Genomic DNA, 14,162 nt, shown 5'->3' with positions numbered 1-14,162 from the left:
AAATAAAATTAACCATCACAAGTGGGCTATTACTTGACAACAAAAAAGAATGACATACTGATGCATGCTACAACATGGATGAACCTTGAAAACTTCATGCTAAGTGAAAGAAGCCAGACACAAAAGGCCACATATAATATTCCATCTATATAAAACATCCAGAATAGGCAAATCCACAGAGACAGAGAGTCATCTGATTAGTGGTTGCCAGGGCTGGGGCATGGGGAGTGACTGTTGAAGTATATGGGGTTTCTTTCTGGGGTGATGAAATGTTCTGGCATTGGTGGTGATGGCTGCACGACCTTGTGAATATACTAAAACCCACCAAATTGCATACTTTAAAAGGGTGAATTTTATGGTTTGTGAATTATATCTCAAAAAACAAAACAAAAGGTTAACATCACCAGTAATGAGACAAATCGACATTGTGCGGCTCCCAATACCATGCTCTTAGGATGGAGAATCACATCGGGAGTATTCTTGCCCAAATACATAACCTAAATCTAATCATGAGGAAACATCAGACAAACCCAAAGTGGCCTACATTTCAAAAATATCAGGGTTATAAAAGGAAATACTGAGGAAGTACTCCAGACAGAAGGCAAACAAATGCAACGTATGATTCTGCATCAGACCCTGGACCACAAAGGAAAGAGTGATTGTAAAGGACATTGTTGGGACAACCAGCAAAACTTGAATGGGGCTGGCAAACTGGATGATAGTATAGTATCAATGCGGGTTTCCTTGTTTTGACAGATGTACTGTGGTTATGCAGGAGTGTCCTTGATTTCAGCAAATGCATACAGAAGTATTTAAAGGTAAGAGGACATAAAATTTGTGTATTACTCACAAGTGATTCAGAAAAACTATATACAGCATATATAACCTGTGTAAAAAAATATGTCTATATATATATAAAGAAAGAGGGAGAGAGAGGATGATAAAGCAAACATAAGAAGTTAACAACTGGGAGATCTGGGTGGGAATATACTTGAATCCTCTGAACTATTCTTACAGCTTTTCTGCAAGTTTGAAATTATTTCAAAATAAAAAGTAAATTAGAAAAATATATAAAATATATCCACAAAGAGACTTGTTCAAGAAAAATAAACCTTTGCTTTGCAACACTATTGTGAGGACTGTGCCTGGCACACAGTATATGCTCAAAAGCTGCTGCCACTGCCAACTTCTCAGGACTGAGAAACAGAGGCACTTCTCACAAGAAGTCACAAGGGGGCATCTGAAAGCCAAGAAACAAGGTCTAGCACAGAGCTTCCCTGGGCCTGCAGTGCTGCAGATGGGGGTTGTCAATCCTTCCTTACCCAGAATGCACTCCTCAACCCAAAAGGAAAAAAAAGCTTTGCCTGCTGCAAACTGGGAATTATTCCATTCACAGTAGATAAGGCTTTGGGGTACCTGAGAGCTAGCCTCTGCTCCTTCTGTTTGGGTCTGGACTTCAGGACAGCTGTCAAGGGTTACTGCATCTATCACAATCAGGATGTCAACTCTGGAGACCTGTGAAAAGGGGCTTGTAAATATGATGGCAATGGAGAAGAACGAGTCCTGGAATGGGAACTCAGAGACATACTTGTGTGAACTTAGCTATATTCTTCCTCATCCTTTTTTGTTAGTCTGACTTCTTAGAGGTTCCACCTGGACCTCCTAGGATTCAATGTTTCTGAGCTCTGGAATATGTCCGTTTGGGTCTACCTGACCCTATCACAAATCACTCCTTGAAAGAAACTGCTCTAGTCCCAGAGGTCTTGTGACCACATGGTATAGTGGAAGGAGCATGGGCCTTGGAGACAGACTGAGCAAGGTCCAAATCAAGGCTCTGGTACTTAATTCCTTGAGCCTCAGTTTTTAATTTAGTTGTGGAGACCGGGGGCTACTCTTCACTGTGGCGCACAGGCTTCTCATTGCGGTGGCTTCTCTTGTTGTGGAGCACGGGCTCTAGGCACGCAGGCTTCAGTAGTTGTGGCACACGGGCTCAGCAGTGTGGCCCACGGGCTCTAGAGCACAGGCTCAGTAGTTGTGGTGCATAGGCTTCGTTGCTCTGCGGCATATGGGATCTTCCCAGACCAGGGCTCGAACCCGTGTCCCCTGCATTGGCAGGTGGATTCTTAACCACTGTGCCACCAGGAAAGTCCCTCTTTATCCTTTAGACAGGAATAATACCATTTCCTTTTTAAGAGTGTTATGAGGATTAAATATTTACATACAGTACCTAGAACAGAGTAGATACCCAGTAGATACTCAATGAATTATACTATTTTATTTTCGATTTGGTTTAGGCAAAAGCAACCAGAAGGAAAATATGGGATTTAAAGTTAAGATAAACTGTGTTCAATTTCCTACTCTCTATGACCCTTGGCAAATCACTAGATCTCGTTGAGTCTCACCACTAGCCTTTTTTTTTTTTTTTGGCTGTGCTGTGTGGCTTAGAGGATCTTAGTTCCCTGACCAGGGACTTAACCTGGGCCACAGCACCAAAGGCCCGGAATCCCAACACTACACCACCAGGGAACTCCCTACCACCAGCCTTTAAGAACTCTGTAAACCATAATATTACCCCAGCTAGGATTTACCTTCTTCTTTTAAATAAATCCTGATCTTAGCCTACATGGCCCAGCACAAGGGTTGCTTTTCTCTAATAATGTAATTGATATAGTATTCATACTCTGGAAATGAATGACCATGCCGCACAGCAGGCGGGATCTTAATTCCCTGACCAGGGATCAAACCCATGCCCCCTGCAGTGCAAGTGCAGAGTCTTGACCACTGTACCATGCAGGAAGTCCAAACTTTGGAAATTATTAAAAAGAATGAGGGATTGAGCTCTGCCCACCAGAGCAACAGCCAGCTCTACCCACCATCAGTCCCTCCCACCAGGAAACTGGCACAAGCCTCTCAGATAGCCTCATCCACCAGAGGGCAGACAGCAGAAGCAAGAAGAACTACAATCCTGCAGCCTGTGGAACAAAAACCACATTCACAGAAAGATAGACAAGATGAAAAGGCAGAGGGCTATGTACCACATGAAGGAACAAGATAAAACCCCAGAAAAACAACTAAATGAAGTGGAGATAGGCAACCTTCCAGAAAAAGAATTCAGAATAATGATAGTGAAGATGATCCAGGACCTCGGAAAAAGGATGGAGGCAAAGGTCGAGAAGATGCAAGAAATGTTTAACAAACACCTAGAAGAATTAAAGAACAAACAAACAGAGATGACCAATACAATAACTGAAATGAAAACTACACTAGAAGGAATCAATGGCAGAATAACTGAGGCAGAAGAACAGATAAGTGACCTGGAAGACAGAAGGGTGGAATTCACTGCTGCGGAACAGAATAAAGAAAACAGAATGAAAAGAAACGAAGACAGCCTAAGAGACCTACGGGACAACATTAAACTCAACAACATTCGCATTATAGGGGTCCCAGAAGGAGAAGAGAGAGAGAAAGGACCCGAGAAAATATTTGAAGAGATTATAGTCGAAAACTTCCCTAACATGGGAAAGGAAATAGCCACCCAAGTCCAGGAAGCGCAGCGAGTCCCATACAGCATAAACCCAAGGAGAAACACGCCAAGACTCGTAGTAATCAAACTGGCAAAAATTAAAGACAAAGAAAAATTATTGAAAGCAGCCAGGGAAAAATAACATACAAGGGAACTCCCATAAGGTCAACAGCTGATTCCTCAGCAGAAACTCTACAAGCCAGAAGGGAGTGGAATGATATACTTAAAGTGATGAAAGGGAAGAACCCACAACCACGATTACTCTACCCCACAAGGATCTTATTCAGATTCGATGGAGAAATCAAAAGCTTTACAGACAAGCAAAAGCTAAAAGAATTCAGCACCACCAAACCAGCTCTACAACAAATGCTAAAGGAACTTGTCTAAGTGGGAAACACAAGAGAAGAAAAGGACCTACAAAAACAAACCCAAAACAATTAAGAATATGGTCAAAGGAACATACATATCGATAATTACCTTAAACGTGAATGGTTTAAATGCTCCAACCAAAAGACACAGGCTTGCTGAATGGATACAAAAATAAGACTCATATATATGTTGTCTACAAGAGACCCACTTCAGACCTAGGGACACATAGACTGAAAGTGAGGAGATGGAAAAAGATATTCCACGCAAATGGAAATCAAAAGAAAGCTGGAGTAGCAATACTCACATCAGATAAGATAGACTTTAAAATAAAGAATATTACAAGAGACAAGGAAGGACACTACATAATGATGAAGGGATCAATCCAAGAAGAAGATATAACAATTATAAATATATATTAACCCAACATAGGAGCACCTCAATACATAAGGCAACTGCTAACAGCTATAAAAGAGGAAATTGACAGTAACACAATAATAGTGGGGATTTTGAAACCACACTTACACCAACGGACAGATCATCCAAAAAGTAAATAAATAAGGAAACAGAAGCTTTAAATGACACAATAGACCAGATAGATTTAATTGATATTTATAGGACATTCCATCCAAAAACAGCAGATTACACATTCTTCTCAAGTGCACACAGAACTTTCTCCAGGATAGATCACATCTTGGGTCACAAATGAAGCCTCAGTAAATTTAAGAAAATTGAAATCATATCAAGCATCTTTTCTGACCACAAAGCTATGAGATTAGAAATGAATTACAGGGAAAAAAACGTAAAAAACACAAACACATGGAGGCTAAACAATATGTTACTAAATAACCAAGAGATCACTGAAGAAATCAAAGAGGAAATCAAAAAGCACCTAAAGACAAATGACAATGAAACCACGATGATCCAAAGCCTGTAGGATGCAGCAAAAGTAATTCTAAGAGGGAAGTTTATAGCTATACAAGCCTACCTCAAGAAATAAGAAAAATCTCAAATAAACAATCTAACCTTACACCTAAAGGAACTAGAGAAAGAAGAACAAACAAAACCCAAAGTTAGCACAAGGAAAGAAATCATAAAAATCAGAGCAGAAATAAATGCAACAGAAACAAAGAAAACAATAGCAAAGATCAATAAAGCTAAAAGCTGGTTCTTTGAGAAGATAAACAAAATTGATAAACCATTAGCCTGACTCATGAAGAAAAAGAGGGAGAGGACTCCAATCAATAAAATCAGAAATGAAAAAGGAGAAGTTACAACAGACATCACAGAAATACAAAGCATCCTAAGAGACTACTACAAGCAACTCTATGCCAATAAAATGGACAACCTGGAAGAAATGGACAAATTCTTAGAAAGGTATAAACTTCCAAAAGTGAACCAGGAAGAAATAGAAAATATGAACAGATCAATCACAAGTAATGAAATTGAAACTGTGATTAGAAATCTTTCAACAAACAAAAGTCCAGGACCAGATGGCTTCACAGGTGAATTCTATCAAACATTTAGAGAAGAGCTAACACCCATTGGTCTCAAACTCTACCAAAAAATTGCAGAGGGAGGAACACTCTCAGACCCATTCTATGAGGCCACCATCACCCTGATACCAAAACCAGACAAAGATAGTAGAAAAAAAGAAAATTACAGACCAATATCACTGATGAATATAGATGCAAAAATCCTCAACAAAATACGAGCAAACAGAATCCAACAACACATTAAAAGGATCATACACCATGATCAAGTGGGGTTTATCCCAGGGATGCAAAGACTCTTCAATATACAAAAATCAATCAATGTGATACACCGTATTAACAAATCGAAGAATAAAAACCATATGATCATCTCAATAGATGCAGAAAAAGCTTTTGACAAAATTCAACACCCATTTAGGATAAAAACTCTCCAGAAAGTGGGCATAGAGGGAACCTACCTCAACACAGTAAAGGCCATATATGACAAACCCACAGCAAACATCATTCTCAATGGTCAAAAACTGAAAGCATTTCCTCTAAGATCAGGAACAAGACAAGGATGTCCACTCTCACCACTATTATTCAACATAGTTTTGGAAGTCCTAGCCATGGCAATCAGAGAAGAAAAAGAAATAAAAGGAATACAAATTGGAAAAGAAGAAGTAAAACTGTCACTGTTTGCAGATGACATGATACTATACATAGAGAATCCTAAAGATGCCAAAGAAAACTACTAGAGCTAATCAACAAATTTGGTAAAGTTGCAGGATACAAAATGAATGCACAGAAATCTCTTGCATTCCTATATACTAATGATGAAAACTCTGAAAGAGAAATTAGGGAAACATTCCCATTTACCACTGCAACAAAAAGAATAAAATACCTAGGAATAAACCTACCTAGGGAGACAAAAGACCTGTATGCAGAAGACTATAAGACACTGATGAAAGAAATTAAAGATGATACCAACAGATGGAGAGATATACCATGTTCTGGGATTGGAAGAATCAATATTGTGAAAATGACTATACTACCCAAAGCAATCTACAGATTCAGTGCAATCCCTATCAAATTACCAATGGCATTTTTTAGAGAACCAGAACAAAAAAATCTTAAAATTTGTATGGAGACACAAAAGACCTCGAATAGCCAAAGCAGTCTTGAGGGAAAAAAGCAGAGCTGGAGGAATCAGACTCCCTGACTTCAGACTATACTACAAAGCTACAGTCATCAAGACAATATGGTACTGGCACAAAAACAGAAATATAGATCAATGGAACAAGATAGAAAGCCCAGAGATAAACCCATGCACCTATGGTCAACTAATCTATGACAAAGGAGGCAAGGATATACAATGGAGAAAAGACAGTCTCTTCAATAACTGCTGGGAAAACTGGACAGCTACATGTAAAAGAATGAAATTAGAACACTCCCTAACACCATACACAAAAATAAACTCAAAATGGATTAGAGACCTAAGTATAAAACCGGACACTATAAAACTCTTAGAGGAAAACATAGGAAGAACACTCTTTGACATAAAACACAGCAAGATCTTTTTTGATCCACCTCCTAGAGTAATGGAAATAAAAACAAAAATAAACAAATGGCACTTAATGAAACTTCAAAGCTTTTGCACAGCAAAGGAAACCATAAACAAGATGAAAAGACAACCCTCAGAATGGGAGAAAATATTTGCAAACGAATCAATGGACAAAGGATTAATCTCCAAAATATATAAACAGCTCATGCAGCTCAATATTAAAAAAACAAACAACCCAATCCAAAAATGGGAAGAAGACCTAAATAGACATTTCTCCAAAGAAGACATACAGATGGCCAAGAAGCACATGAAAAGCTGCTCAACATCACTAATTATTAGAGAAATGCAAATCAAAACTACAATGAGGTATCACCTCACACCAGTTAGAATGGGCATCAGCAGAGAATCTACAAACAACAAATGCTGGAGAGGGTGCAGAGAAAAGGGAACCCTCTTGCACTGTTGGTGGGAATGTAAATTGATACAGCCACTATGGAGAACAGTATGGAGGTTCCTTAACAAGCTAAAAATAGAATTACCATATGATCCTGCAATCCCACTACTGGGCATATACCCAGAGAAAACCATAATTCAAAAAGACACATGCACCCAATGTTCATTGCAGCACTATTTAGAATAGCCAGGTCATGGAAGCAACCTAAATGCCCACTGACAGACGAATGGATAAAGAAGATGTGGTACATATATACAATGAAATATTACTCAGCCATAAAAAGCAACGAAGTCAGGTCACTTGTTGAGACGTGGATGGATCTAGAGACTGCCATACAGAGTGAAGTAAGTCAGAAAGAGAAAAACAAATACCGTATATTAACGCATACATGTGGAACCTAGAAAAATGGTACAGATTAACCGGTTTGCAGGGCAGATATTGAGACACAGATGTAGAGAACAAACATATGGACACCAAGGGGGGAAAGCGGTGGGGGGTGGGCGCGGTGGTCTGCTGAATTGGGCGATTGGGATTGACATGTATTCACTGATGTGTATAAAATTGATGACTAATAAGAACCTGCTGTATAAAAAAATAAATAAAATAAAATTCAAAAAGAAAAAGAATGAGGAAGGTCTGGACTTCCCTGGTGGTGCAGTGGTTAAGAATCCGCCTGCCAATGCAGGGCACACGGGTTCGAGCCCTGGTCCGGGAAGATCCCACATGCCACGGAGCAACTAAGCCCATGTGCCACAAGTATGGAGCCTGTGCTCTAGAGCCCGTGTTCCACAACTACCGAAGCACACGTGCCTAGAGCCTGTGCTCTGCAATAAGAGAAGCCACTGCAATGAGAAGTACACACACCGCAACGAAGAGTAGCCCCCGCTCGCTACAACTAGAGAGAGCCCATGCACAGCGGCAAGGACTCAGCGCAGCCAAAAATAAATAAAAAAAAAAAATTGAGGAACGTCTAAATGTACTAAGATGGAAAGAACTCAGAGATACTAAGTGAAAATAAACCATGGAATACATACATTATGATTCCATTTTTATGTTTAAGGAAAAAAAAGAGGTGACCATGCTTAAAACCTTGCTTAAAACCCTTCTGTGGTTCCCCATAGCCAATCAAGTGAAGTTCAAGCTCCTTACCTGGCATTCAAGGCCGTTCACTATTTGGACCCTGTCAACCTCTCCAGCCTCATCTCCTATAGACCAGCCTGGCCATCCCTTGAGCCCTGAGTTCCATCTATGACGAAATTGCCCTTCACCATTTTTTTCTCTAGGTCTCAAGAATCAGAATCACCTGGGAGTCTTGTTAAAATACTGATTGTGGGCCCCATCCATACAATTTCTGATTTAAGTCTGAAAGGGTCGGGGGGGCGGTGGTTTCCAAGAATTTCTATTTCTAACAAGTTCCCAGGTGATTGGATACAGCTGTTATGTGGTCCAAAGGGACCACACTTTGACAGCCGCTGCCTTTACAATTATATGATTCAACTTCATCACCTGTATTAAGGGTGACCAATCATATCAGTTTGCTGGGACAGAAGGTATGTAGCAGAAAACCCCTCAGTCCGAGGAAAACTGGCAAGGTTGGTTACCCTACCTGTCTAAGAATCTTTCCCAGGTTGCGTATGGGATATTTACTGCTACTGTCAAGTAGTCCTACCCTACAGCCAGGATAACAGGAAGTGCCTGAGAAGGGAATCCCATCACGAGTGACTGACATTTTGCTAGAGCAGGAGTATTTAACAAAGATTCTCAAATTCAGACTCCTCCAAACATATTTTCTTTATTTCCTCCAGAGAACAGGCTTCAGTCCTCCGGTCCTTGTAAACATTTAACACAATCAGTGTGACAAACTATAAGCATCCATATCCTTGTCCTATGTTGCTGGGGTGAGTTTAAGGGAGAAGCTGGGACAAATGCAGCGAACAAATGTGAGCTTCTTACTCACTTCAAAGTGGGTCCTGCTATGGAATGATAGCTCCACATGGGCCAATGCAGGTGACTTTTTGTTTCTTCCAAAGGGTACCCAATACAATAAAGGGCACTCATGGTCCTTCCATGGTCCTTGATGATGTTTCTGCTCACTGCTGGTCAGAGTCAATCTTTTTCATTAACTGGGACTCCTCTTCCCAAGGGGTCAGAGGTCAGAGAGCTGATAGCGTCGCACAAGACCATCTCGACAACACGTGTAGATCTGCTTCTCCCATGTGGCTACCTGAAACACAAGAGTTCATAGCTCAAAGGAAGCCCGGGATTCTTCCATTTCAAAAAAATAGAGCCTTGTCATTGACCCCTACTAGTACAAATGAGTCTGAGAAGCTTTACTGACTCCAAAGACAAGACTTACATCCATGATACATATTAAAAAAAAATAGCTGGCCAGAATCAAGGGGGCTCATGACTACAGAACAGAGAAACTAAGTGGCCAAGTGGAGAACAAACCCACTAGCATTGTGCATGGTTTAGCGCAGACAGTGTGTACTGGGGGAGCAGATGGTCCATAGAAAGGCCTGGGTATCCTTGAACCTCATAAAATTATATGCAAAGGAGTTCTCAAAATGTGCCTTTTTTTTTTTTTCTGAAGAGGATTTCATCAAATTCTCAAAGTAGTCTGAGACTCAAAGAAGGCTAAGCACCACTAATTTAATGGAAATGGCATGATTTCTGGAGTTAGCTTAATCACAGGTTTGCTAATATGTAGCTGCATGACCTAGAGCAACTTTCTCAACCCCTCTGGGCCCATTTCTTCATTTGTAAAACGAAAATGATATGTTAATTCACAAGACAGAACAATATGCAGGAATTTTAAAAAATGAAATGTATCTATTATATATTCATTTGTCTGGAAAGAGTTCCAAAATGTCATGTAAAATAACCCAAGTCATAGAGCAATACATATAGAATGATCCCAATTATGTACAAAGTAAAGACAAAACTATATTATTTACATAAATACACAAAGATGTAAGTGCAAATTCTCCAAAAACAGTCTTAAAAGATACATGTCAAACTATTAATGCTAGTTACTTCAGGAAAGAGTGGAACCAAAAAAGTCTTAAAGCAGACTTTGAAGTCTGTACTAGTCTGTATTGTTTGAATTTTTATAAGTATGCATTAATTATAAATTTTTTTTAAATTATAAGAAAAAATAGGAATAATAATATTATATCTCAAGGGATGATAAAAACTATTAAATAAGATAATATATGTAAAAACATCTAGAACAATGTCTGGTCAACAAATATTCTTTCCCCTTTCATTTTTCTCTTTTCACTCTAACCAAATCAGTCTTGAACTTAAATAATAATAATAACAACAACAATAGTAATAATAGCTAATGTTTACAGAATATTTAAAATATACAAAGAAATTTCATATGCATTATCTCACTGTTATCCTCATTTTACAGACCAATTGACAGACTGAGGAGGTAAAGTGATTTTTTAAGTTTCCAGAGGCAGTAAGTGATGAAGTCACTTCTGACTCAAAATTATTTCTTCCTATCCCACCCCTTAGTATTGTATTACCCCTAATAACCACAAAGTATCTGGATTCAGTCCCCTCAAAAGCTCTAGGTCCCAGGTGAGAATCACCCAGGCCTGGTCTCCTCTCAGGTCTGTACCTTGTACACAGGGTCACAGTCTGCCCCAGTGAGCTCAATGACATAGTCTAAGTCTTGCTGGACAATGAAACAGCTTCCATCACCTAAAAGGCAGAAAGAAAACTTAAGATAACTGAAGAGAAAGCTGCATGCAAAGTTAAAAAAAAACCAAACCCCTCAACATTTTAGTTTATTTCTGTACATCACTAGCCTAAAGAAGATTGTCCTAAGACACAGAATGGTAGACAGGACTCATTATGTGGGCCAAATATGAGGACCTACAGTGACTGCCTAAAATGCTGGCCTTGAGAGGATCTGAAGGCCAAGTGCAAGCTCAGAGTTGTCTTTGATTAGCAATAACTGCTAAGGGCACAGAGCAAGCAACTGTAGGCTTATACATATATTTGCAAACTTATACTAGAAAATGATTTTTAACAGGGAATTTGCCTGTATAAATGTTTTCTTTAAGAAAACTATGCTCCCGGGACTTCCCTGGTGGCTCAGTGGTTAAGAAACCGCCTGCCAATGCAAGGGACACGGGTTTGAGCCCTGGTCCGCAAAGATCCCACACGCTGTGGAGCAACTAAGCCCACGCACCACAACTATTGAGCCTGCGCTCTAGAGCCCACAAGCCACAGTTACTGAGTCCGCATGCCATAACTACTGAAGCCTGTGCGCCTAGAGCCCGTGCTTTGCAATGAGAAGCCACTGCAATGAGAAGCCCGTGCACCGCAACAAAGAGTAGGCCCCACCCACCACAACTAGAAAAAGCCCACGCATAGCAACAAAGACCCAACACAGCCATAAATAAATAAATAAATAAATAAATAAATAAATATATATATATATATATATATATATATATATATATATATATATATATATATATATATAAAAAACAACTATGCTCCCAAATTATTCTTCAATCTATAAACTTGACCACATAAATCAGGCAAAGGAGAAAAGTTATACCAAGAAAATAAAAAGTATATCTAATTTTTAAACTTAATTTTCTCAGAAGAGTATGGTCAAATGAAACTTGGAATGATCTATAAACTGCTGAATGGGTGACTTTTTTGTTCCTGTTTTATTTAATATAAAAGTAGCACGTGCTCACTGAAGAAAACTTTAAAAATAAAGAAACAGGGACATCCCTGGTGGTCCAGTGGTTAAGACTCCACACTCCCAATGCAGGGGGCACAGGTTCAATACCTGTTTGGGGAACTAATATCCCATATGCTGAATGGTGCAGCCAAAAAGAAAAAAAATTAAAAATAAAAGTAAAGAAACAGAAGCAAAAAAATCACCCATATCTACCACTAAATATAATTACTGTTCACATTTTAATGTATTTTTCCAACCTTTTCTGTGTAAATTTTTATTTTACATGGTTGAGAGCATACTGCATAAAAGAATATCTTTATGCATAAGGTTTTTTTCTATATTAAGATTATGACTTTGTATAGAACCCTAGAAAAGAATCAAAAGATATTAATTAACCATTTGAAACTTTTTGGAAATCTGAAAAACTGTTTTCCAAATTATCTGTTAATCAATTTTAATTTATCTGTTAATCTATACTGCAACCAGCAGCATACAGGAGGAATTTATCATTTTTTGCATTATTATTATTAAAAATAATCTTTTCCAAAAAAGAATTCGTATATATTTTAGAGATACATACAGAAATATTGACAGGGGAGATAAGAAAGTCTGATTACCATAGCTCTTATTCTGCACTCAGGTTTCTATACACAAATCTACTTGATAAGCCCCAGCTCTATTCCCATTCCCTGTAGGAAGCCATTTCTAACCACCCCATATAGTAAAACCTTCCTCCCATCAACCTCTTGTAACACTTATTATTCCTTTGATACTTCCACATATCTTTCCCTATAGCATAATTCTACTTTTTGTGAGTGTGTGCTTTTTCACTGGATCATGATGAGAAGAAATACTTTTTAGGAGGGCTTATAGGGCAAGGGGTAGTTACAGGAGTAAGAAGAAACTGTCACTTACAGAATGTCTACTTTATGTCGAGTACCTATTTTATCTCTAAGTAAACTGAGATTTAGAAAAGTGAAGTGGTTTACAAAGGTCATAGGACTATTAGATTAAACCATATACAACCGCCATTTTTATAAATCAAAAATGGCCATATAGGGCTTCCCTGGTGGTGCAGTGGTTGAGAGTCCGCCTGCCAATGCAGGGGACACGGGTTCGTGCCCCGGTCCGGGAGGATCCCACATGCCGCCGAGCGGCTGGGCCCGTGAGCCATGGCCGTTGAGCCTGCGCTCCACAATGGGAGAGGCCACAACAGTGAGAGGCCCACATACCACAAAAAAAAAAAAAAAAAAGGCCATATATTAGGAATTTCATAGAGCTGAATCTAATAGTAAGTGATGGAGTGAGGATATAAATTCATTGATTAGGTTGTCAGTTTGCATCCAAAATCTATGCTTTTTCTATATCATGCAACTGCCCAATAAAATAAAGGCTAAGTAGGAGATCAGGGCTAGAGCTATGGATTCCAATCATTAACAGCTAACACCACGAGAACAGTTGGTCCTTGAGGAAGCATGGAGAAGAAAAGGTAGAAGGACAAAGGCTGAACTCAGGAAGTATCTCTGGTTTAGGGATGGCAACAATACTAGGAAGGGCAAAAGGATTCAACGTCAACAAAAAATTAAGAGAACCTACAGTAAACCATGAATCATGCTAGGCACAATACCAGGGAAATCAGGGAAAGGAGCAGTAACTGGAGAAAGAGAATGATCAGGAGATTAATTAGTATCACCAAAGTCAAAAGACCTCATAGTTTTAAGAAAGAAATAACATAACAGAATCCATTACCGCTAAGAATCATGAAAGATGAAACATATGTACTCACTCATTCAACAAACATTTGCTGAGATTCTTCAGTCCTGTGCAAGAGCTGGGGTTACAGAGATGAAGAAGACGTGCCACCTGTCCTCAAGGAAGCTTAGGGACTAGTGGACAAGAGAGGACTGTACACATAAAAGGCCACTGGATCTAGCAAGAGGCTCATGATTGGTGGCCTTCAAGAGGGCAGTTTGAACAGAAGGATGGGGATGGAGGTCACACTGCAGAGATTTCAACGGAAGAGTGTGGTATGGCAGCAAAAGGAATAAAATAAAATAGGATCATGAGTG

At 39.2% G+C, this 14,162-nt stretch overlaps 1 protein-coding gene across 5 annotated transcripts in view; it reads right to left on the bottom strand.

The window, feature by feature from the left end:
• PAAF1 (proteasomal ATPase associated factor 1) overlaps window positions 1-14,162 on the bottom strand; it is a 64,832-nt gene that overhangs the window by 14,881 nt on the left and 35,789 nt on the right. For 3 of the 5 annotated variants that reach the window (XR_013829459.1, XR_013829460.1, XR_013829461.1), the window contains exons 11-13: window positions 11,011-11,093; window positions 9,337-9,603; window positions 1,417-1,515 (exon numbers count right to left, since the gene is read on the bottom strand). Coding sequence is in view for 1 of the 5 variants with exons in the window: in XM_079929454.1 (XP_079785580.1) it covers window positions 9,526-9,603; window positions 11,011-11,093 (161 nt within the window). In the remaining 4 variants the exon portion in view is untranslated. Of the gene's footprint in view, window positions 1-1,266; window positions 1,516-9,051; window positions 9,604-11,010; window positions 11,094-14,162 lie in introns of those variants that run through there. The other 2 variants (XR_013829462.1, XM_079929454.1) reach the window with 2 other exon arrangements.

This window comes from Stenella coeruleoalba, assembly GCF_951394435.1.
Source record: "Stenella coeruleoalba genome assembly, chromosome: 8".
Classification (NCBI taxonomy): Eukaryota; Metazoa; Chordata; class Mammalia; order Artiodactyla; family Delphinidae; genus Stenella; species Stenella coeruleoalba.
Note: the sequence above shows the minus strand (reverse complement) of the source record. Positions and strands in the feature narration are given on the sequence as shown.